General features: G+C 35.2%; 1 protein-coding gene across 3 annotated transcripts in view; it reads left to right on the plus strand.

Moving 5' to 3' along the window:
- Positions 1–26,625, plus strand: part of LOC121330277 (SH3 and multiple ankyrin repeat domains protein 2-like) — a 146,320-nt gene that overhangs the window by 41,638 nt on the left and 78,057 nt on the right. For 2 of the 3 annotated variants that reach the window (XM_041276659.1, XM_041276658.1), the window contains exons 7-11: positions 2,216–2,367; positions 3,887–4,054; positions 5,534–5,650; positions 9,611–9,688; positions 17,019–17,085. In XM_041276659.1, coding sequence (XP_041132593.1) covers positions 2,216–2,367; positions 3,887–4,054; positions 5,534–5,650; positions 9,611–9,688; positions 17,019–17,085 — 582 coding nt within the window. Of the gene's footprint in view, positions 1–2,215; positions 2,368–3,886; positions 4,055–5,533; positions 5,651–9,610; positions 9,689–17,018; positions 17,086–25,322; positions 25,479–26,625 lie in introns of those variants that run through there. The other variant, XM_041276660.1, reaches the window with a different exon arrangement.

Genomic DNA, 26,625 nt, shown 5'->3' on the forward strand with positions numbered 1-26,625 from the left:
TGGGCATCTAGTAATGAAGTGCCATCTTAAGTTTTTCAAAAAGAAACACAGTGTGATTTCCCATTGGATTTTCTCTGTCAGGACTGATAATTCAATCACAAGGTATGAATTTCTATTGACAGTGGCTGTTTGTCGGAGCACACTGTTGCTTCGGCTTCAGTTGGTTTGCTTGTCTTTCATTTAAAAAAAAAAAGCTTCAGTCCTACGGACCCTTAGTACAGTAGGTCGATCTGCATGGATAAATAGTACATTTTCATCCCTTTCACCTAGAGAAATGGTCTAATCTAGGTAAATCTAGGTCTCTGCATCAAACCTTCACAAGCTTTGCATGGAATGAGATCAGATGCATATTCATGTTACATGTGCTTGCATTAATTTGTCACAAACTGCAGTTATTACCGTAAATAAAATAGTCAGATTGAAAAAGCATTGAGACTAGGACTTTGACGTTATTGTAGCCCCACTGCGCCTAGTTAGGTTTTACTGTGCCTTATCTTTATGAAACTGGAGAACTTAATTATTTTAGTGCTGTCAATTCTTTAATTAGTAAGCATTGAAACAATTTAAACAGTTTAAAAAACATCTCAATGACTGCTGTTCTGCAAAACTGAGACCAAACTAGTCCAGAAATATACATTCTTGTTTTGGCTGTGTTTAATGCAGTTTAGTTGTGGCAGGATTTAAGTTTTTTTTGTTTTATTTTTTTATTTAATTGGTTACATAAAACCCTACAGAGCTTTAAGAAAACAAAACAAAAAAAAAGAGATAAAAAAACTCTCTCTCTCTATATATATATATATATATATATATATATATATATATATATATATATATATATATATATATATATCTCACACAGCTTTAGTTAGCTTGACATGGTTTGTTAGGTGTTGTCATGTTTGGGTATGATGACGTTCCTCTCCAACTGCAACTACAAGTTGAATTCACTGTGGGGTACGTTCTGACAGCTTTAATTTATAAGTGATAGACTGGATCTAGTCCCTGCCATTAGTTTTAGCTGTCGGCTTTATAATATTGCTTTTCTGAAACTCGAACTTGGACAAATTATTTAGTTGGGAACTGATGGGAGCTTAATCATTCCAGCAATGCTAATTCCTTAATAAAACAATAAGTTTGGAAAGCTTGTTGTGCATTTTGAAGCTTAGACCATTATCTGCAGTGAATGAAGAAGGGGGTATTTTTGGCATGTCCTCTAATTAGTCTTATTCCAGAAACATTATTGTTTCAGAATTTAAATTTTTTATGCAGGCTCTGTAAGTGACCCTCTTTAACAATGTGTACAAGTTTATTATTATTATTATTATTTATTTATTTATTTATTTATTTCTTAGCAGACACCCTTATCCAGGACGACTCATAATTGTTACAAGTTATCACAGTACAAAGTATCGCATTATAAAATATCACATTACAGGTTAGCGCATACAATATTACATTACAGAATGTCATACAGGTAAGAGTGGATATGAAAGTACAATAAAACCAGTTCAAGTAAGAGCAAAATAAGGCATACAGTAACTTCTAGGTAAGAACGAATTCGACTAAGTGCAGTTAAACCTTATAGTGACTATTTATTTATGTGAGTAAAGTCCAGTAAGAACATATAGGAAGTATGATGAATGGATGAGAATGCTTTCAAATAGGACCATACATTTGGCTACTTGTTTGTATTAATCGCCCACCTGAGAAGTGTTAATTCATGCATGAAGGCATGCTTTATACATGTGATTACTGTAATTTCTCACAAAGGATCATGGAATGAATACGGGTAATTCAATCCACATGAATTAACTGGGCTGAATTCAAAATGAATGACTTCAGAATTCAGAGGAAGTGCAGAAGGTATTCAGGTGTTATTCCTGTGGGATTCAGTCAGAATTAATTATGAATTTGCGTCCATTATTTTAAAGTGGTACTGTATGTTGTCTAAATTTTAAATTGAGTTATTAAAAAAAAGGGAAAAAATATATATATATAATTGAAATAATTTATTTTTTAAAATAGGCAATTTGAAATTTTAACTTGTTGTTTTACATCGGTTTCTGGCTCCAGATGTGTATTATCTTCATACAATAATATTGAATAATATCCACGAATAGTCAAGCGGAAGAATTCAAAATATTGATATTTCTTTATTCTATAGACATTCCATACAATAATTGTTCTAATCATGTCATCTGTTTTTTCTGTGTAGAAACTCCACTTACCTTTGCAGCTCATCTTGACAACACAGTAGAAGTCATAAAAGCTTTGAAAAACGGAGGAGCTCATTTAGACTTTAGAGCTAGAGATGGAATGACAGCTCTGCATAAAGCCGCTAAGTCAAAGAATCAAGTGGCTCTTACGGTAGGTTGGGTATTTTTATGGAAATCAACAACTATATTTCAGCAAGTTTAGATAACTGTTATTTAATGCCTTTACCAAGTTGCTCCTTAAATCTGTTAGAAGAGTGGCAAACTGAGTCCACTAATTAAACGATTCAAAACTGAAGCAATTAATCATTTGTATGTACAAACATCTGGATTCGTGTTCCTGTGAGGATTGAATATGTTTTGTGTTAGTTAGTTAGTTGATTTTGATGAACTTACGAGTGAGTCTGATGTCCTGTGAATGTGTTCTAAGTGAGATTAATGTTAAAACATACTCAAAATGTCTTTTAATTTCTCAAATTGGTGTTTTCAACACGGTTCTACGATGGACAGAGCACGAACAAAACACAGAAACTGCACTTAAAAAATAACTCCATCTATACAGTAGTTCTGCTTTCTAAATAGATTAACAGGCTGATCTTAAAAGCAATGGGTACACTTTCTTAAAGGCTAATAATACTGGTTAATATTTGACAGTTAAGATAAAACAACTTTGGTGCTCTCCAGATTCCTAATTATACTGTGTCTGTATGTAATATATGACAAAAGTGGATCAAAAGTTGTAAAAAGCTTTTTGAGAATGAGTCTGGAAGTGTCATCACAGATGGTTTTGACCTTCATTCATATATAACCTGAGTGTTTTAAAATAGAAATGCACAGAAAACAGGACCTGTATAGTGAGTTTCAAGTTACAATAACATAGAAGATTAATTAGATAAGCCAGCTAGGTGTCAAATATTTAACATTTATGCAATACAGTGATTTGCAAACTTCATACTGGTTGTCTTATAGTTCTAAATGCAGTGTTTGGAAACTAAATGCCCTCTGAATTTAAAACGAATTTCATACATTTGCAAATTAGTCTCGTTTGCAAGCTATCCAAGCGACTAGAGCTTTGATAATGGGTTTGAAAGTCTTGTGGCATGACAACAAAGCTCTGCATGCAAAGATTTGAAAATGTTACAGAGATGCTGGGTATTTGAAAAATGCAATGGATTGATTAGGGAAGAAGGGTGTAAGAAGCTACAGTACATATCCAGGACCTTGATGTAAACTGTCTCATCTGCAATACGCTTTCTGATCTCTGGCACAGAGCTTGTTGTAAAGCGTAGTGAGATGGTAGTTCCACTTCACTGATTGCAGTTGAATAGTTTAATCCAAACAATAGTGTGTCTGGGCTGGTGTCTCCAGTGACACACCTGAAGTTTAAGCTTAAAATAAGTAAATAACTAAAATAAAATACAATCTGTATTCATTTTCAAATGTGATTAACGGAAAACATGATGGTACTGTGTGCCAGCTGTCCATGACCCACTTCCCACTTGGAGCTATCATATATCTTTCCTTTATTAAGTAGGTGCAGCTAGTTTCTGTTTCTGGGATTCGTGAAAAGGTCTTGAATACCTGTACATTGCTTTTTAATATTTCAGTGTAATATTCAGGATATTATGTCAAGGAAATCACCTTTCTTCTTTGTTTTTGTTGTTTTGTTTTAGACACTTTTAGAATTGGGAGCTTCCCCAGACTACAAAGACAGCCATGGGCTTACTGCATTGTACCACACTGCCATGGTAGGGGGGGACCCCTATTGCTGTGAGTTATTGCTGCACGAACACACCACTATTAGCTGCAAGGATGAGAATGGATGGCAGGAAATCCACCAGGTGAAGTAGACAACTATGTGAATGGGTAACAATTTGAATGTAATATTGCCTGGCTGTATCATATTAAGTTCTGAAAATTGTATTTTCTGCTGACTAGTACGCAAGTCAAGATGGTGTTTTCTGTGAAACTATGCTCTGGCCAATCAATACAGCACCCAGAGAATGAAATGCAGCTAAATCATATTTTAACCAATGCCATAATTGGCCCCATAGGAGATTGGTAATAAGATGTTTCCAGGAAAAATAAAAAAGTATTTTTTTTATGTCTGAAAGCAACTCAAGAAAGGTGGTCAATAATATGTTATGGCAATTAAATCCTGGACTTGTAGGGAAAGTGTGTAAGATACATTAAGGGATAAAATGATGACTTTATAAACAAGTGGCCAGGGATAAAAGCAGAGTCTCAGAGGACAAAGGAAGATGAGTTATTAACTTTTTCTGCTGAAGATAAATTGATAAATAAAATGAAAAATCATGTGGAAGCTGTACAGAAAATGGAATGCTGATACCCTGCTTAAGACTGCTTCCACCCACTGCATTGGCTGTGCTAGAAAGTCATTATTGGTATGTATATATATCTTTACACAGTACTCCAAAGCCAGTTACTGGAAATATAACATTGATAAAAGCCCATGTATTATATTAAGGTTAAATAGATGTAATTTATATAGCTTCAGGCAAAACCATTTCAACAAATATCAAATATACAGTTCACCCTTGACTGCCTGTAGTGTAAGATATCTGCCATCTAGTGGACATCTTTAATATTTCAACAGCAGGAAACAGACCTGATAAAGCTAAATACACCCTCAACTGAATGAACCAGGCTTTTTTTGCATGAGTGTGCATTATGTTTTTTAACCTTATTTACAGTATCACCTGCATCACTCAAAACAGCCTGTTGTATTTACATAGTCATCTCTGTATTATTCTGCTCTGTGTATGCAAAATAATTTTCCTGGTTCGAGAAGTTTTTTTTTTTGTTTGTTTTAATGTTAGTTTCCAAAAAAATAAATAAATCTACATTAAAACTCCTCTCTTAATAATCATAGAATATTTCATGAGCATCCCTCCATAGGGACAAGACACTGCAGTTGCTTAGCAACCTAAAGCACAATCCTTGCATGTTTCTGTGGTATGGGGGAGGCCCTTCCTCTACTGTTGGAATTCTGAAAGTGCAGATTTTCACATTCAGTCCAGTTACTGTTCCTGTAACCTAAACGAGTTCAGAAACTTGTGGAAGAGCCCTCCAAAAACCAAATTAAAAGTTATTTTCCTTTTCTTTTTTTTTTACCCCGGTGGAATTAATAAGAAGATTGTTTTGGTGTGTAACTTTTTATTTTTATTTTTGCAAACACAGCTTCAAACTCTGAAAGCAACAATGATGATGATACTGCATGTCAGGTCAGGCACGGTTTAATTTTGTTGGCATGTTTTGAACCATGCGAGTGAACCCTAATGTGAATCTCTTTCTCACAGGCATGTCGTTATGGGCTTGATCAACATCTGGAGCATTTGTTGTTCTACGGGGCTGATATGAGTGCTCAGAACGCATCTGGAAACACCGCTCTGCACGTCTGTGCACTTTACAACCAGGTGAGTGGTAAGCCCCAAATTGAAACAAATATGAATAAAGCAGATTCAACCTCAAGCAACAGTCTTTTTTCTTTTTTGTGACCCTTAGTAAACCCGAGACTTCTCTTTTACTGATTGTAATTATGAAATATATTTTTTAATCATTTGCGTGGTTGATCATTACTACCTGATGGGGATGTTAATGTGAACAATAGCTACAGTGCGATAATAAACAGAAATGAGGTTGATCCTTTGTTTGCAATATATATACATATAACAAAGGATCAAACACAGTTATATGTGTTTGTGTGCTGTATGAAGTTAATGTAGTTACAATTTATAGTTACACAGTTATTACCATTTACTATTGTTTGCTATATGCATTTAGCACACAATTCTGTGATTGTAAGACCGGATCATGACATATTGTTCCAAATGCAAGTATTACATCATTTTAGAATTACTAAAATAAACTAAATAAATGCAGTTGTATGCTTTGTATGCAGTGAATTCATTAAGTTTCTTTTAGAATTTCTAAATTTAGCACTATTGGTAGTTTAATAGTTATGGATGTAGGCAGCACTCCAGATAAGCCTCTAATTTTAACACCAAGAGAGTAAAATGTATTTTCAAGGGGTAAAATGCAACATTACCTTGAAGTCATGAGTAATCTCGATAAATACTGCACAATCTTTAATGGTAATGGTTTAGGCATTAAAAAAGAGCCTTCCATTGTAACTGTAATGTTACTTTGAACTACAGTACAATCACATGTGTGTTCTACAAGGTTCTTCATCAGCATCACACTGACTCTGCAAATTGTCGAATTGTTATTATTCTTACTGTGACTGGCTGGAAAGACCACATAGTTAGCCTATTTTGTCTTGTATACAGTTTCACGGTAACTGAAGACATTGTATTCATGGAGATGTAGTTGTTAGTGGAAGTTTTAGGGGAGGCAGACAAGCTCTGTAGCAAAATTGATCTGCGTATATTTATGCATTCAATTTAAATTTACTGCCGGATGTAGTGCTAAATAATGAAACAAACTTGTAATTACAGTATAGCTAGTAGCTACAGTGTATTTAGTATACCTGTATTTTGAAGTGCAGCTGAGATTTCCGATGTATTATGCAGCTTTTCCCTTGCATGTTCTTATGTTCATGTGTGGGCAGTACATTCCACTGTAAGTGTGGGTGGATGCATTTAATTAGATGGTGTCAGCTTATACTGTATACGATCACACACTGTGAGCATTATGATTTCCTCCTAAAATGTAAGGCAAATGGTTGAGAAAACATAGAATAAAATCTATTTAAATACTAAAACAACCTGTCAATAATTGTGTTGTTTTATGTAATAGGGAACATTGCATTTATCGGCAATGGGCGCTTACTGGAACCGCTTCAGGGCTTGCTGTTAAAATTGTCATTAAATTCAGCATTAAGTGTTTCAGAAGCAGCTGTGTTATTTTAATTACTCCTCTATACTGACTGCTCTGAACTAAAGCTTATCTGTGGAGTGCTGGCTGAAGAATCTCATTATTCACTCCGCTGGTAATGTTGATACCCCAGGGGTTAAAATGCTCCAGTGGCTTTTCTGTAAAAAAAAAAAAAAAACCTATACTCTAATAAATAGGCACTGCTTCAAGCCTGTATGTGACTCAATGATGGGCGTTACACATTACATGCTTATATTCCAGCTCAAAACCTACTGAACCAAGTACTAACCCAAAGTAGGTAATGTGATGGTTGGCTGTCTAAACCTACCACCCTCCCTTGATCACAAAACCAAGACACAGTTATCAGTCTCTGCTTGTGAGGGTAAGAGATGTTCAGCTAGAAGAATCATGAGAGAAATCTCTCAAGACATCTGCCAGCAACGTGTCTCACTGACAGTGCCACCCTTTTTTGAATTCTAAAGTCCTATATGTATATATTAGTGCTGGGACGAACACAGGATTTTCATGTCTGGATATTCGCTCATAATTTAAATATTAGTTTGGATATTCGTTCGTTTTCAAAGAAGTATTAAAAGCCATTATATTGCTCAGAACACAGGCAGAGGCATGATAACAGCAGGGGCAGGGGGGCGTGGCCCCTGTATGTGTGCTTTTATTTTACAGCAAGACGTTCCAATACGTAACACATTAAACTAGAAAATCTCCCAGGAGTAAAGAATGATTTGTGTAGGCCTTACTTTACCTCAATGAATTAACTACAAAACAAAGTCGTAACAAAAAATATATAATATATAAAATCAATGTAAAAATCACTACACAACATTTCCAGCAAGTTGGATACTGTTTAAACAAAGCATTTTGGAATGATGTAAATGCAAGTAGCTTTATGTATGAATGTAGAAGCCTTTTAGGACTTTCGTGTGATTTGATTGGCTGTTGTAATTCGGATATTTGCATATCCCAATAGGCAGTAGTTCTATAGTTATTGTTTTCTTTCACCATAACTCGAAAGCTGCTTGTATTTACTTACTCTCCTGAGCTTTTTACTACTCAAAGTACAGTTACACTGCACTAATGAGCCACAAATCATGTAGAAGTCTTTTGGTGAGTTACTTGTGATATGGTTGGCTCTTGTAATGCTTACATTTGCATATTCTGATTACCCATAATACCCATAAATATATTAGAGGTTGGCATGGGTACCCAGCTTTTTTTATTAATTTGATAATTTAAACAAAATGTAGATATATATATATATATATATATATATATATATATATATATATATATATATATATATATATATATATACTTTTTTACTTTATCTATGTAGTCTGTATTAAGGTTATCTGGTCTGAGTTCAGAAGCTGCTCTTCAGTTCTAATTGCCAGCATTACACATGTAGCACAGGCTAGACCAGCCACAGTGTTTATATTTCATTAAGCTTCAAGGCCAGTCTTGTAAACACCTATGGTTGATCAGGTGTACTTTAAAGTCCAGTAAAGAACAATATTAATGCTGTTCAGAAATGTGCTTCCAGGCCTTTGTTTAGGTAACGTACTGACGACACGTGTGCAAGAGTGAAAAGTTACTTTTCACTGATAGCTGCTTATTAAAGCATTTTCAGTGTATGTGTGTGTGTGCGGGGGTGTGTGTGTGCGGGTGTGTGCGTGCATTTATCACAATCATTAGTGCAGTGTCTAGCAGCTTGTTGACCAGATTCTCTGTATTCAGCAGGTGGCTACAGGAACATTTGCCACGGCTCATTCTTGCTTATCCTCACATGTTTTATGACATGCATTGCTCATTTGGGCTCATTTACCTGTGCTTAGTATTGACTGTGCTGAATCCTGCTGTATCTGCAGTTGTAAACAGTTTTTAGTGCCAGCAACGAAAGCAACAACATCCGAGCTTTTAGGATGAGAATTAATTTCTAATACCCCAGTTCTTTCTTTCATGAGAGCTGGTTCTGTTAGCTAACAGTGTTAACCTCTTAATTTCACTTACACTTATTTCATTAACGTGATGTACACACTCGCTTTAAGCATGTATAGTACCAAAACAACGTGACATTTAAAAGGTTTCCCAGAGCAGTGCTTTTCTTTCTATCAGTGCTTTGAGATCTAATTTGCTGTGTAAGGTATTAAAGCTGCAAGAAGAGAAAATGCTTTTCAAAAAGCACAGACTGAGCAGTAGCAATAGCAACAGCAGCATTTTGTGCTTGTAAGTGATTGAAGCGTTCGTGGGTGGGATGATGACTCTAGAAAGCAAAATTAGGTATTGCAGTGCCAACATAACAGATTTACCCCAGGTTGCTGTTTAGATATTATGGTGTTATAGCCCCGATCTGTTCAGCAAGGTGATTGCCATTCATGCTATACTGTCAGTGCTTTGCAGCTGAGCAGCTGAAGCAAGCAACCCCCTTGGTAAGGAAAAGAGGAGGTGGGAGTGGGGGTGGTAGTGGAGGCAGCCAAAGATAACATTTGTTAACAACCTCTGATATTGTTTCTCATTCACAGGATAGCTGCGCAAGAGTTCTCTTGTTCCGTGGAGCCAACAAGGAGATTAAGAATTACAACAGCCAAACTCCATTCCAGGTACTGTAACTGCTCTTTCTTGCCTATATGTTTTTTTTTTTTAAATGTAAGAGGAGACTATAGTTACAGGAGTGAAGCACAGTAAACTACTCGTTTTGCTTTCATCTTGTTAAATCGTTTGTTTAGGCTTGATAGCAGTTTTAACTAAAAGTAACAGGTTGAAATTTCTTTGACCTTGGGAAGAAATGTGAAACTAACTGCCCGACAGTGAGAGATGCTGCTTTATTTATCCAGGACAAGCAGTACTGTCTCTGGTTCTCTGGTTATGCTACTGTAACGCTTTAGTACCGAGTACACTTTATCTCTAAGATATGATGTAACACGTGCTAACCTTTTTTTGACTAGTTCTACATATTTGTTCATAAAAATTACAAAAGGCGAATATATATTGTTATGTTAATTGATATGCAGATTATTTTAATGTCATAAAAAAAACATGATTCATTGTTACCCATAGGGGGCGCACCAGGATTTTTTATTTTATTTTTTTATTTGGCCAAGTATTTTGAAACTACTGTAGGGTCTTGGATTTTTTTCTTTAAAATTGCAAGATGCCTTTGCAAGGGATAACTAAACAAATATGTTGTGGATTTAAGTGTTTAAGTCATTTTTAAAATTCCCAGTGTGCTTATATGAAAGCCTGTATATTTTTCACTATGGATAAACCTTCAGTAATACTTGATCAATGTTTAACAACACAAAGACAGATTGATCTAGTTATATCTGTTAAATTCTTTATGTGAATTGTAATAAATGCATGTTCACTTTGCTTGCCCAGATATATATATATATATATATATATATATATATATATATATATATATATATATATATATATATATATATATATATATATAAAACCCTATGATTCAATTTAAAACATGGCACATGTAGTTGATTTACAAGTCATTTGTGGTAATACCATTATATATATTTTGACAGTGTTTTTCAGTAAAGCGAGCCTATAGATATAGTTACATTGATTATTTAAACCCATAACCGGTTGTGATTGCCGTCCCCCTCTTGGTAGTTTTCCTGAGGCCTTTTACGTGTCATGGTATCTCACACCTTAAGATAATCATTTTGAATGATCGTTTGTAATCAGTTTATTGATAATGCTGAAATTAAGGATCACAGTGAGAGGGAGCTTTACTATCTGTAAACCACTTTAGATGGCAACTCTGGCAAAATCCAATGGTACCCTTCACTTTGACTTATGGCTGCCATATAGAAATATTAGCTTAACACATGGTGCATAACTGTATTCTGTTGTTAATCGTGGATATTATACATAACGCTACAGGTTTCTGCATGGTAGAGACAGCACACCTTCATATCTTCATATTTGGTACAGAGATCTCCAGGCTTCGCACCTTTGTTTCAGTGAAATGTACAGGAAGAATGCAGTTTATTGAAGATATGCCAGCATGCACGATAGACTAGTGCTCTACTAAGCTGACTAACCAATTGGAAACATTTAGCCGGCGATTGACTGAAAGAGGTCAGAAACATTTTTTGTGAAATATTATTTTCTATTTTATTTCCCGTTCTGGAAATCAGACAAACTTTTCTGTTGCTATTTTAAAGTTTCCTTATTTTATTGTCAGTCATGCTTCACTCATTCTTGCACAGAGTCTTAAGCCCATACTTTTCTAATTGAGTGGGATTGAATGTGAGGCTTTTTATTTTAAATTATACTGTAGTCTGAAGTATACTTTAGCAGACAGACTTCACTGACAAACAAAGATCATGGATAGACCCTGCTGCAATTAGTCATGTGGGAACCAGGCTTAAAAGCATAAACTTCAACCTATTATTAAATCACTATCTCAATTTCATCTTGCTCATAAACCAAGCATTGCCTAGCAAAGCCCTTGATTTCTTTTTATTTACAGAGATGATTAAACACCTTGTACATTAAAGCCGTGCGTTTGCTCCATTACTGGTCATTTACAGTAACATGAAATCATTGCTTTAGCTACAGTACAGAAGGAATGGTTATGTAATATTTGACATTACAGCAGTGTGATTCAATCCCTCAAGAGTTTTCATTGCTCTTCATTATTAAGCCTGTCTGGTTTACCATGCATTCACTAATTACTGTTAAAAGTTAACTTCTTTTCATTAAGAACAGTGTAGTTATTTATTTAGCTTCTGATTTAACTTTTCACAATCAAAATGTTTCTAAAATAAAACAAAACTTAAAAAAGATGTATTTTTCTTTGCCATGAAATGAAAGCCACTGAAGAATACAGTTAATCTACAGGTTGTTAAAAGTAAATTATAAAGACCAATTGATATAACAGTGATAAATTGAACTTAATGAAGGTTAGATGATTATAGAAATAGTGATTTGCTGGCAGATCTTACAATGTTTGCTATTAAGGTCTCTGGTTTCAATTTTGAGACATGAAGCACTTTGAGTTACTGTGCTGTGTGTGATACAATAGATTATTAGCGTAATAATTAAACCATAATAAGGTCATTTGGTAACACTTTGTTACGAAAGTGTAGGGACAGTCTATTGCATATTTATTCTTAGGATCTCACTTTGTTTTAAATGGTGAGCAAGCTGCCACGGAATACTGTATTTCTAATTTTTTACACCAAATGTTTGGTAGTAGAACGTTTTTAAGTAGGCAATAATCCCTGAGCTGGAGATGCAGTTTCCTGGTGATATAGCAAAGGCATCTGTTTGTCCAAATGTATGCATTGAACATGCAGTATGCTGTGTCGCATAATGGAGCATGGTTTTGACATCGTTTTGCATAAGGTGCTGATTGTCACAATATATTGATATAAGGCGTCTCCTGTCCGTCGTCTGTCTTTACTTAAGATTGAGACACATTTTTACATCTGTCTAGAACTTTTTGTTACAACATTAAGGAGGAATCTGTCCATCTGTTCATTTCCAGGATGAATTTTAAACAAGTCCCATCTTCCATCCTTTATGGCAGTCTTGGAGCTTTATCGTAGCCCTTTGTAATCTTGTAAAATGTTATTTTAGCAGAACTGCTAAGGTAAATGCTTTATTCTTACACATTTGCATAATTGAAACATTCTATCTTGCTCCATTATAGCCTGAGACAGACTGTCACATTGTAATGAAGCAGTTATGCTTTATTTAATGGTGATTCAGGGTTATAGAAAGGGGTAATTTTAAAATGTTACTCCACAGATACAGGCCTTAACAACTTGCCCCCTAATTAAGTCTGGTGGAGAAGGAAATGCTATCTAATTTAGCAACTTATTCTTGGGTAAGGGAGAATACTCTTACTCTATTTATTTTTTATTATAACATTTATTATCTTCTTTTTTACCAATATTTTTTCCTGTACAGGAAACCCATCTATACAGGTCATTTAAAACAAAAAAAGATATTCTATTAAATGAAGAAACAAATATTAAAGAATGTAGTTAAAGTACCATTTGCTGAGATGTTAATATGTCATGTTGCTGTATACAAGTTTGTTTTTTGTTTGTTTGTTTTTTAAGGATGTTGTGCTGCAGCCAGTCTGGGTGCATTGGAATGAATGTTAGTCCCCTGGCCTTGTCTATGTCATGTCGAAGGGACACTTTCAAAAATAAGATTGTGTGCAGTCTCTTTCATTCTCTATTGTTGGTCTCTCTTATATCGTGTGTTTGCATGTTCACTAACTTTTCCAGTAAAAATTCCCTTTTCAACCACTTCTAAAGGCCAGGTGATTTTAGAATTTTGGCAACAGTTGCAGCAGAAGGTGCAGAAATTACATTTTCACACCCCTAGTGGTCATTTCTAAAACTAGAGAAATGTATCATTTTAACCCATTCATGCATAGCAATCTCATATGGGGATGGATGGAAATTATATGTCTTTAGATATGGAAGATGCAAATGCATGATGACCTCATAAAAGATGCTTATTTGGGTCTACAGGCAGAATGGAATGGGGGTGGGGTCAATATTTTGCTTAAGGAAAAGAAAAATGAAAATGAAATGTGGTTTTGTACAGTATCCGCTATGACCTGCCCTATCTTCATATACTGTACATGGTCTTCAGATTGTCTAACATTGATGAAAAAGCCTTGTGTGTTCTGTGGGCATATGATAATGTCGCACTTCGTAATACTGTCTAGATCTTTTTTCTATCCAGTATACTGTACCAAATTGTAACTCTCAGCAAGACCTAAGGCTGTCAACTGATGATTAGCACAGAAGAGGAATCTCAAGCAGCTGTTTGTGCTAATGAGATTTTGCAACATCAGTGCAACGATGAGCTGCTGTGGCATTTCCTCCAGCTACACAGCCTGTTGTTCATTTTACTCAGATCCCCTCAGTGCTTCCTGATTTGAGTGCATTTTGAAAAGCACCTTTCTTTGTAAGTGACTGCTGCTTGCTGTCTGTTTCAAGGAAATACGCTTATCCAAATGAGATGTAATTTAAAAGTGTTCTGAGAAGCGGATTTTCTATTCATTTGATTAATAACCCCCCCAAGAATAACACTATATGATTGTTTGTAAAAGAAAGAAAGAAGAAAAATCATACTAATCAAAACCAATGATTAAAACGAATGCCAAATTAATTTGGAGTGTGAGTGTGTAAAAATGTAACATATTACTAAAAATACAGCATATAATGAGCATTAATTAGGTGCATCATGAGCCGAGCGCGAATGATTGAAAATACATGCAAAGCCCTTGTGTCCGTTAGCACTGCTTATTATGTAATTTTATTAGATTACAGGCAGATACAATTAGCATTACCCTTGCATCATGAGGAAAAAGCGCCTCTCATAATCATTGAGCTTGTCTTGTAAAAAGGCTCTTATGTACTGTAGAGAATAAGATGGTCAATGAAGTGCTGATTTTAATGGGTAATACACACTATGCACACTACAGACCTAACAATCCCTCTTGAAATATGTGAGAATTTATCAAAGAACCATAGTGTTTGGGACTTATTGAGTAGTTTAAAACCATTCATATACTGTATTTGTGTAATCCTAACTAAAACATTTATCTTAGCTTCTAGCTGAACTCTATCATAGTAGCTTACAGCTTCTGGGATTGAATTCCATGGTGCAGCAGTGGTGTGGTGCCAAAATTTGGAGGCAAGGTGGTATTGCTGGTTTTAGCACCAGGGTTCAGATTTGACTTGGTGAGAAAATGAATGGTGCTTTTAACTCAGCCCTTGAGTTAACATTGCTGAAAGAAAGTATCTTGGGTTAGGGTTTTGCACATTGTGACATACACAGCTGTATGATGCTTTTAATGCTGTTTTTAAATGTTGCTTTCTTACTCGAATATAATTTGGTCTGGTATATTAAGTATAATTTCTAAAACAGATTAGGGCAAGAATAAACTTATGAGTATGTAACACCATTTAGAATAGCTGGCTTTCAGTAGAATCTTACTAATGCAGTGGGTAAAATTTGATTACAGGTAATTCAATATGTTATCTGCCTTAGGAAAAGACTGGACACAATTAATTTTATAGACTTGCCATACTGTACTTTATATACAGCAAAAGGACTTAAACAGACAGCAGTGTGTAGTTTAGATTGAGAACGCCTTCAGTACAACCAGTAATACATCAGACTACTATACCTCACAGGAAAAGACTGGTGGAAACCACAGATGGGGTAGTGGGTAGGTGTGCAACAGTGAATCGATGCTTCGATTACTGATCGAACATCTGTCCTTAAATTTCTCGAGCTTCGATTACATATTGTTGAATCGATGCATCAAATTAGAACCCAGTTTGAAGTCTCCTGTTGCCGGTTTGCATTAAAACCTTGAGTGTGTGAGTGTGCTTCTTTTAGTGTTAGTATGGTAGATTAGCGCGTTGCTAGGATACACACTTTAGGCCTACTGTATTCGGGTTTTCTTGATTTAAAAATTAAGGCAATACGTTTTTTTGTTGTTGTTGTTGTTTTTTTAAATCTATTACATCTACCGATTTATCTTCTTTTATTTCAATGAATGTTGTGTTTGGATTATATGGTAATATTATAGAAAAAGAAGCTGAATTTAGTATGATTGTCAGGTTATGTGGGATTAATTCAAATGTTTTGCTGTGTTTTCACTTCTGTTAAAATATAGTATTGTTTTATTGTTATTGCAATGTTAAAGGCACATCTGATGTGGATATTCATTTCAGCTGGTAAACTTCTTTTTTTAGAATCAGAAGTGTTCTAATTTGACTTGTGTCTTTTTGTTTAACTATTATGCACAACGGTGTTTATAGTTATTGGATCTTCTGTTAAAAAAACAAATGTTTGTTCTTTATTTTGAAAAATAAAACGTCGGTGCATCAATTGTTGTTGATAAATGTCTATACGATAAACAAATACAAACTTAGGGTGCCGATTGCACACACCATACTGCATATATTACACATTCGGAAAACTAGTTACTGCATTAACTCGGCTTCTGTCTTTCACAAGGGCTCAATGTTATGAAACAGAAATCAATAATGCTTTTCATTTTGTCCTGCCGCACTTACACCTTTCAAATGTCAGCTGGTGTCGTTCATTAGTGACAACCTAAAGTAACAGTCTGTAATCATGACTGTTACAACTGGGAACAAACGAAGGAGCGTTATTTGTTTTCTGAGCAGTATTTCTGCAATAAGCCATAACAAAAACATCATATCCTCGTGATTTCTCGATGAAAGCTGCAACCCTGAAATTGTGACATCAGGATAAATAGATATTTACAAACAAAAGAAACACTAGTCCTGACGCATGGTGAATTAGAAAGGTCAGAAGGTAAATCCATACATCTATTCAAAGAGCTAAAACATGAAAAAACTGACAAACCTAACCTTTAAAAGTGTGCTGGGAAAGTTCAATGATTTTTGAGAACCCGGTTTGACGCCGCTTTGTTTGATAAAAGGTAAAGATTCTGTACAAACTGGCTTTCTCTTTCGCCCTCCGGTGGAAGACATGATAATTCCACGTCTTCAACACCACCATCCATAATAGACAAACACCTTACTAGAGGACTGAATAAATAAATAGAGAACACTGACTTTGACATTGAACATGAGTTGTTGTAATATCAAACAAAGTAACTTTGTAGTGCGTTAAAAAAACAAACGGCACAAAAGATGATTCACCATCCTTAACATTGTTCTTACAGAATACTAAGCGTTCTCTGTTTTAAAGGGAGTTGTGCCTTAATGGGAAAGCCTGATAGTTCTGGGCACTTCATCTGTCGCAGTTAGTTTAAAGTAAATCACAACATAAAACTTGTTTAAAATAGTCAAGAACAAGTATAGCTACATACTTGAATACCCCTATCTTTTCCCAAGGACTGTGTGGTCAATCTGTCACTTTTCTCTTTTTCAGGTGGCTATCATAGCAGGGAATTTTGAACTGGCTGAATTCATAAAGAATCACAAAGAAACGGATATTGGTAAGTGAAAATGGGTTTTGTTACGCTAGAATGGAATGCACATGAAAAATTTCAATTAGCCACTGGCTGTGCTCGGAATTGTGATCAGGATACATGTGAGCTGTGTTGCATAAGGAATATATCTGGCATTTTGTAAATGGTTCAGGAATGTAAGTTAATGAATGCAGAACGCTGGCATCATTTGACTTGAGCGATTTGTCTAGATTTTTTGTTCCCTGCGCCACAATTTGGTTTCATACTTTATTTTACACTTTAGCCGACTTGATTGGCTCCTTGACTTGCTTCTTGTCAGTTTTACCTCATAGTTCAAACATTCCATATACTGCTTTTATAACTGCAGACTGAAAACCTTCGTTATGCTTAATTTTTAATAGAGTTTTTATTTAATTGTGTGAGGAGATAGTTGGAAGTTGGGTGGAAATATATATATATATATATATATATATATATATATATATATATATATATATATATATATATATATATATATCAAGAATTACAGTACAATTAAGAGCAAGATACAAAATACAGTGACTTCTAGAGTCAATTATTAACACAAGCAGAAAACAATTCAGGAGCTGTAATGCAATGCTCCTTAAAGTGATATTGAAGGGCTTGATTGATTGGATCATTTTATTATATGTTTATTTCATTGATATCTGGAAACAACCAGATACTGTACAATAAATAATAATAAATAATAAAGTCTTGACATGCCATTTACTGTACACTGTCTGTACTCTGTATACATTACTATGAATATGCTGTTACTATGGCTAGATGTGTGATGTGCTAAGCTGTGATTGCAAACTTAATAACTTCATGTACAGTTAACCCATATAGGCATCACAAAGATCACGCAGCAGTTTATTTTTTTTTTTTATGAGCAATTTTGTTGATGTTAAACTATTTTGATAAATCAAAAATGTTCCACTGATCTGGATTATGTTTGTATTTTATTTTTATGATGTCTTCTGACTGCAGATTTAAAGCCCTGTCAAATTATAGCAATGAAAGCCATACCGAATTGGCCTCTGCCACACGGTGTGAGGAGAAGATGTAACCTCTTAGTGCTGAAAGGTGGCAGTGGGGTTGTGGCAGCCGAAAGCACAACCTGTTAATCATACATCTAGAATGTAATCTATAACATGAATTTTAGGACAAGAATACATTGCAAAAAAAAGGCAAAATATGAGTTAACTATATCATGCCCCTAAAAGTATGCCATTTGTGCAAAAAGTCTCTTTTGAGTGAAAAAGAACCATTTGCACCGAAGATCTGTGTAAAACACATTGCAAGCATTGTCTCTCCACTTTGTAGCAGTTCTTTTTTTTTTCGCAACTGCATTCGACATACACTTTTGTTTCAATCAAGTGCTTACAATCTTGGCAGCATTCAGGTGTGACTGACACCAGCCTTGATTGAAGTATATGAATAATTTCCAGCAATAGAGGCATACTTTTTAAATAAATAAATACAAATTAACCAGAATAATGGATCACAGTGATAATTCACCATCTCATCATCAAAGTTGTCCAGGAGGGTAAGTTACATACATCAATACATAAGGCTTTGAGGGTTTTATTAATGTCATGTTGTCATAGGAAAAAGCCTTGACAGATGAAGTACAGTACTATGCACTGTCCTTCGCCTGTGAGAACTTCATTTTAAAATGTAATCCCAGCCACAGTCCAAATGTTTTTCTCTTTAATCATTATTAATATTTGATGTATATTGGATTAGGGTTTTTGTGAGATGTTATTATGCTGATCTCATTAGCTAGATTTAAACTACATTAATCTCATCCATAATACATTCTGTTCGTATTATGCCTTATTAGTAAGGCTGAGATTTTGTCAGGGAGGTCATGGAAATCATGAAAATCATGAATTTGAATTAAGTCTGTGAAATCTTGGAAAAAAAAAAAAAAACATTTTGATTAGGTGCTGCCTTTATTTCCTTTGTCATGCACTGAAAATATTAATCTGTGAGTATCTGTAAATGGTTTGGTTGTGTATGCACACAGCCTTTCTGGTGTGTTCCTTCAGGAGTGATATATTAACCCTCTTTATACTTAAATAATATATGGATCTAGGATACACTGCATTCCATTTTTAAGCTTTAGGGTGTTGATATTGAGAGCCATCTCTCTTTAGATCATTAGTGTGATCTAGCACAAACATCTCAGAAATGTAAGTTTGTAAAATACATCTATATAGCTGAACTGTTAACCTATAAATGTTAATATAAATCTAGATTCTAGGAAGCTTTTTTTTCCAAGAAGGACATTGCTTTGTGTCTTTGCCTCCCTTATATCTAGTTTATATAGTGTACGTGTACAGTATCTTGAATTTGAATCCCACATTTGCATTTGATGCTGTGGCTCATAATGCTGCTGACCTACTTCTGTAATTGCATATCCTTTAAGGAACTGAATAGTATGTTGCAGAAACAAAGATCTTAACGGTTCTTAAAGAAATCTTGTTTCTGCTGGTATTAAAAGAATCATTACTCTCTTTTTTTTGCATTTATTATGAGCTTTTTCTCTGGTTTATTTATGTAGTACTGTAAGCTTTTTAACTCTTTTGCATTCAAGCACAAGCATATTCTTATAACCATTTAATAAAGAAACAGTCAATTTGTCTTTTTTTGGCAGTCTACTCTATATTTATCTTTGCAGTGACCATGAAAGAAAACACTTATCGTGTGTACCTATGTACAGAGTGAGAGCTGCAAAATGCCTTGCGTACAGTAACTAAATGTAAAGGGTGTAATATTGTGTACTAAACAAAGAACAAGATATGAGGCATATTACTAGATCACAAGCATTTTTAATTAAAGAGATTGAGCTAAAGATTGAAATTGACTGGTTATTCAAAATTCATGGTCTAGATCATAATGATGTCATAATGCAAAACCTCCAAGCGATAATTATTGTAACCTTAATTACCTTTACTGTTGAATCATTATGCAGGGGCTGTTTATTTTTTTTCATTGCAGAGTTGTTTTTGCTCGTTTTAAAAACATTTATCACATTTATAGTACAAAAAAGGATTTGCATTTTTAAATTTGGGGGGATTGATCTTAGGATTCAGATCCGATCATTTCTTTAACATGTGCATCATTTAAACAGTATGAAACTGCTAGAGCCAAAAGGGATGAGTAAATGTGTGTTAATTTGCAGGACATTGAATAGAGTTTTCACAGAAATGTTTGTAATGAAAAAATGTATATAGAATATAAATAAGATTTACAGAGAAAAACAGATTAATCTCAGTTGCATAAGTATTCAACCCCTTTGCTACTGCAGCCCTAAATCAGCTCAGGTGCAAATGATTTGTTTGAAAGGTCACAAAATTAGTGGTTTCAGCCTGTGTGTACTCAAAGTGGTTTAACTTGTAGATAATTTCCCTCAGGTATATAAAGACTTTGAAGCTGCAGCTCACATAGTGATCCAACAAAGCAACCATGAAGACCAAGGAGCTTTCAAAACAAGTCAGGGATAAAGTGATAGAGAGGCACAGAGCAGGAGAAGGGTACAAGAAAATTTGAGCTGAAAAAGGTGCTGATTACCCCTCTCAGCACAGTGAAGTCCATCATTAAGAAGTGGAGGACGCATCATACCACCCAGACACTACCCAGATCAGGTCACCCTCCCAAACTGAGCAGCTGGGCAAGCTGGAATCTGGTTTGGGATGTCACTCTGAAGCCAACAATGATCTTGAGAGATCTGCAAAGTTCTGTTTCTGAGATGGGAGGCAGTGTTCACACATCAACAATAAGCCGGTCCCTACACAATGCTGGCCTGTATGGACGGACGCAAAGAAAGAAGCCATTACTCAAAAAGCCTCATCTTAAAGCACATATGGAGTTTGTGAAAAAACACGTAGATGATACTGCTGACATGTGGAAAAAGGTTTTGTGGTCAGACGAGACAAAAATTGAACTTTTCGGGCTAAATTCCAAGCGTTATGTCTGACGCAAGCCCAAAACTGCACATCACCCAGTCAACACCATCCCAAGCATGTCAGGCATGGTGGTGGCAGCATGTTATGGACATGCTTCTCTTCAGCAGGAACTAGGAAGCTTGTCAGGATAGAGTGGAGAGTGGATGGTGCAAAGTACAAGCGAATCCTTGAGGAAAACTTGTTTGAGTCAGCCAAGACTCTGAAACTGGGAAGAAAATTCACATTTCAACAGGACAATGACCTGAAGCAGAAAGCCAAAGCCACACTGGAGTGGTTGGCCCAGTCAAGTCCTGACTTGAATCCAATCGAAAATTTATGGCGAGACATGAAGATTGCAGTCCATCGACGATCCCCAACAAACTTATCAGAAGTGGAGCAATTTTCCCGTGAAGAATGGGCAAAAATTTTCATCATCCTACTGTGCAAAGCTAGTAGAGACCAATCCAAAAAGACTCATAGCAGTATCTGCTGCAAAAGGTGCTTATCAAGTACTGACTTAAGGGGCTGAATACTTATGCAACCAGTAAATTTCATTTTGTACATTTTCTTTGCAAGTTTTGCTGACATTTAAACTCCTCATATAACAGTGTTGAGTTTAACAACTACAGCTTTGAATAAAAAAAGTTTGTTTGAAAAACTGTGCATACATTATTTGTAATTCAACAAAATATGACATTAGTAGGGGGTGAATACTTCTGCAAACCACCATATGTGTATATATACACACACACACACACACACACACACACGCACGCGCACACACACACACACACACACACACACACACACACACACACACACACACACACACACACACACACACACACACACACACACACACACACACACACACACACACACACACATACATATATATATGCAGAATTATGTAATAATTGGTTTTAGTTGAAATCTTGTTTTGTTTTTTTTCCATCTGAAATTTTAGATAGGAGGGACAGTTACTGTTTCTAAAATACACTTTTGAAACATTTTTGTTGAGATAAGAAGAGTTAATATGCACTGTATTATATCAATATTCTGTTAAATGCATTATTTCAGTTCAGAGACAAACAAGTGTGAGTCTGTATTTAAATATAGATTAATTATCCTAGTGTTAGAACCACCTTTGGGAAATTGACAGCACTGTGTTAAAATACATACAGAAATGAAGCAGAGTATAAAGCACACAGTAGCTAAAGCATACTAGAGTTGAAGTTGGAACTAAGGGTTTAGGATGTTTCAAAACAGGACTCCCATTTCAAGTAGGAACACCTCACCAACAAAAGTACTTCTAGCAATATTACCATACACTACTATCTCTTTTTGTTTTGGTTCTTTGTTTTATTTCATTCGTCTCATAATTTAAAGGCATTATATATGATTTTAAATAGACTGTCATTATCCATCATTAAGTTCTTGACTGTCTTGTGTTAAGTGTTATTAATATTTTGTTTTTTTAAATGTGTGCACTCACTGTATGAAATCCCATTTTTCTCTTTTAGAAACATCATAACACACACTGGTGAAGTGAAATACAGAGTGCATTGTGCAGGGAAAGTCTGTCCAGATGATATTTTACTCTTTTCTAACTCGATTGTGCATTGTGTAGGCTCTTATAGACAACAGCTTTTTGAAGTGTGTTACGCTATTAACTTAAGATGTAGCCTGAATGCACAGAGTTGTGAGTTGTGGGAATTAGGTTTACATGAATTCTTGAGAGGTGATGTCATTTGATCTGAATACTGCGCAGAGGATGCATACATTATATAACAGGTTCAAGCCGGTCTAGCACAGCACGTTAGTTGGTACAGTAGATAAATCACAGCGTTGTAGAGCGGGCAGCCTGGTCTCATGAGCCTGCAGAGTGCTGGAGTGGAGCTCAGTGTTTCAGCTGGGTTCAGGTAGCAGTGCAGGTGGAGAGAATTCACCTTCTGTCACAGTCAAGTTCAAAGAAAAACCTTGGCGGTGGTACTGTTTGAGGTAGGGGTGTGCCAGGATACAGTCTAATCTTATGTGTATATATATATATATATATATATATATATATATATATATATATATATATATATATACACACACACACACACACACACACACACATATACATTTTGTCTGCTAACATAAACAAGGTCATGCATTAATTTGTGTCTACACTGATAATTAGAGAATATTATTTATTATCATGCCCTCTAGCAGCCTCACCTACCATTCACTGTGTGCAGGGTCTTCTTGTCATTGGCAGCTGAGCAAAACGGAAGCCGAGCAGGGGTGGGTTATTAATGTTGATAATGCAAAATGGACTCCCAGACTTGGACTAAAAAAGTTGCAAATGCATCTGTAAGACAAAAATGCTGCCTCTCCCTTTAAGAGCATGTGCCAACATTTATGAGTGCGCTATGACATCGGTCTGTAAGGGAGGGAAAAAACGCATATCACATATTTTAATGAACTGATGCCTGAGAAGGATGGTAACTAATACTAATAATAACAATTATTTCATTGAATACAAATGCTTGTAAGCGCAGAGAGATGCTGTATTATTTCCGGTAGAATACGATAACCCCAGTTTAATGCAATAGTTGTGACAGTGACCAAACGTGTTCGAGTGTTGTGTAAACATTTAGTGTTTAATATCGGAAGAGTTGTCTGTTTACATACTGTCAGATCAGCACTGTATGCAATTAGAGGCACCGTCACCAATTCCATGCAAACCACTCAGCAACAAACAAGTGAGTACAGGCATTAGGTTACTGTTTTAGTATCACTTTAGTGTCTTAACAAGTTGTTGTATTTTAAGCAGTTGAATATGGTAGCAGCCAACTTGCTCCTGCAGTGAGACCCAGCAATTGAATTTGGCGACCCATTTTTTTTTTTGGCCTGGAGCCATTGGCTCCTATGACAAAAACTTTGTCTGGAGCCCTGATTTTTGTAATTATTGAACCAAAATTGTTTTACCAGTGTTATTGCAAACACTTGCACAAGCACATGAGACAATTGTGTGATTTTTTATGTTTCATGCTTAATTGACTGTATCGTGATACGCATCATGTCGTGACCCTCGTATCGCGATACATATTGTATTCTGAAGATACTGCTGATACCCAGCCCTAGTTTGAGGGGGGTCCCTGTCTAGCCCCATAACCCTAAAGTAGATATCTGATGTTTTATTTATTCATAAATAAGATGTATAACTATCCATTTAAAAAAACGCACAACATTTGGTGACATGCAATGACCCACGCATTGCACAGTAGTTTGGCAAACTCGACTCTTTAAAGATTGGAAAATTATGTCAGAATGCAAAGATATTTGACCAGAGACATTTTTGGTTTCTTTTGATGGTAATGTAATTTGATTACATTTTTTTAAATAGACATGCAGTTGTGTGGCCGGGGTGAAAGTCTGCATTTTACAATAAATCCATGTTTAGTTATGTGTGCCAACTAGTTTCTACTTCATTCTATTCAAGCTATTGTTTTATTGCATTATCTCCAATGGTACTGAACCAAAAGCACTCAGATTTGTTTCGTTACAGTCACATACAGTCACATCAGTGGTATTTATTTTTATTATGCGAATGTCTCTGATGTGTCAGGCCAATGATCTCCAAATATGACCTTATTCTAAAATAAAAAAAGATCTGTGAAGCAAAACTACATTAATGAAATGGCTCTACAAAGCAACTTTTAAAGACAGGTTTAGGGTCCTATTGTATAAGCTGTTGCCTATCAACCATCAGTGCTTTCTGTTAAAGTCATTTATGGGAAGGGAAGGGTTAAATGCAATTTAAAAAATCATTGGAAAATATAAAACAAAAAACAACCACAACAAAATACAAGATCAGTGGTGTGTACTGTACATTTCTTAGTGAGTAGCTTTGTCACACAGTGAACCTACCAGTTATATGATTGATCTCACTTAAACGAAATAACATTTGTGTCTAATAGCTGTACAGCACTTAAAACCTGTAAGTTTGTTTCCCTCCTTCTTTTGCTCCATTCCTGTTTTCGATTGTAAGAGCTGGGGAAGAATCCTGTTCAAGAAGAGAGTGGTGGTAGCATTCACATGATTAATACTGAGAAAAAAATAGCCTTTTTTTTTTTTCTTTTTAACAGCTCTAGTCTGCGCGCAGTCAGCTCCCAGCTGATAGACAGAATTATGTGGGGTGGGCTTTGTCACCAGAACACTGGGCATTGCATGCTCAACAATGCTTGCAATTGCTCCATGCCCAGGAATCAGCTGTTTTTTTGCAGAGTGCACGCAGCTAAGTCGCACAAAAACCGGGGGATTATTTTCGTACATTTTTTTTTCTTTTTTGTTTTCTTTTTCCTTTAAACCCACAAATTATAATGAAGGGATTGTAGTGAAAGTAAAAAAAGGGGGGGGAAATGAAGTCTTTGTTGAATGCCTTAACAAAGAAAGAAGGTAAGAAAGAGAGAGAGAGAGAGAGAGATTATTTTTTTGTGAATGGGAATGACTTTTGGCTATGCAAGGTTATTGTTGTTGTTGTTGTTATTATTATTTTAGTTTTTTTTTTAAATCTCTGCATACAACACCTAGAAATACTTATTGCATCATTAAGTGGTTTCCACTGCAGTTGTCTGTCTTATTATTGTGAGTGGTGTTCTGTTTTAATCATGTACATGTATTTTATATTGGTCTGGTATGCTTCTAGCTCATGTGTATCTTCTTAAAACACAGGAGCAGAGCATTCAACTATCTCCTTAAACACTTTTTAAATAAAATAAAGTCATTAGTATCTGCTCGTTAAACGTGATTAGGTAGTTGCTACTAACATCTCTTAAGGTGTAGCGAATATACCTTCATCTGTCAGAAGAAACAGAATAACAAATATTTTCTTTTGAAGTAGAAATTGCCCACAGCAGGCAAACATGTCAGTAATTGTAAGAAATTCTTTTGGACACCTTAAAAAGTTTGATTTTAACAGTTAATGTGGTGTTTAAGAGTATGTGTTGCAATCTGTCGTGAACTTATTAGTGCATAGAGTTCTAAAAATGTCTTAATAATTTGCTTTAATGAAATGAAAAAAAAGGTTAAAAATACATTTTGCAGCTGAGAAAAGACGCCCACCTACATTTCTCTGACGTTCTTAAAAAAAAAAAAAAAAACCCCGACAGTACTGCTGGCGGATATGAATCATTTTTAGATGTGAAGCAGTTGTTTTTTAAACCATGTCGTCTGTCTTAAATTAATTCTGTATTTGATATACCTATTTGTTTTAAGTAGACACAGACCCACACATGTAATCATACATTATTTATAAATGAATTATAAAACTAAACAGAAGATTGCAGCTGCTTAACAAGAATTCCCATGTTAATCCACTGGAACACATATGTCATTGTTAATGTAATATATTTTTACATAATCAAAATGTAATTTTTTTATCATTATTATTTAGAATTTACTTTCATTTGTTTTCAAATATCCCTTATTCTGCCTCTTCTATTCATTTTGTATGGCTGCTAAGCTTCTCAACACGATGCACAGGGCTGTTCTTTATGTCAAAGTCAATCAAAGGTCCTTGTGCTGCCACTGTGCTTGTTAAGTG

This window comes from Polyodon spathula, chromosome 17 (assembly GCF_017654505.1).
Source record: "Polyodon spathula isolate WHYD16114869_AA chromosome 17, ASM1765450v1, whole genome shotgun sequence".
Classification (NCBI taxonomy): domain Eukaryota; kingdom Metazoa; phylum Chordata; class Actinopteri; order Acipenseriformes; family Polyodontidae; genus Polyodon; species Polyodon spathula.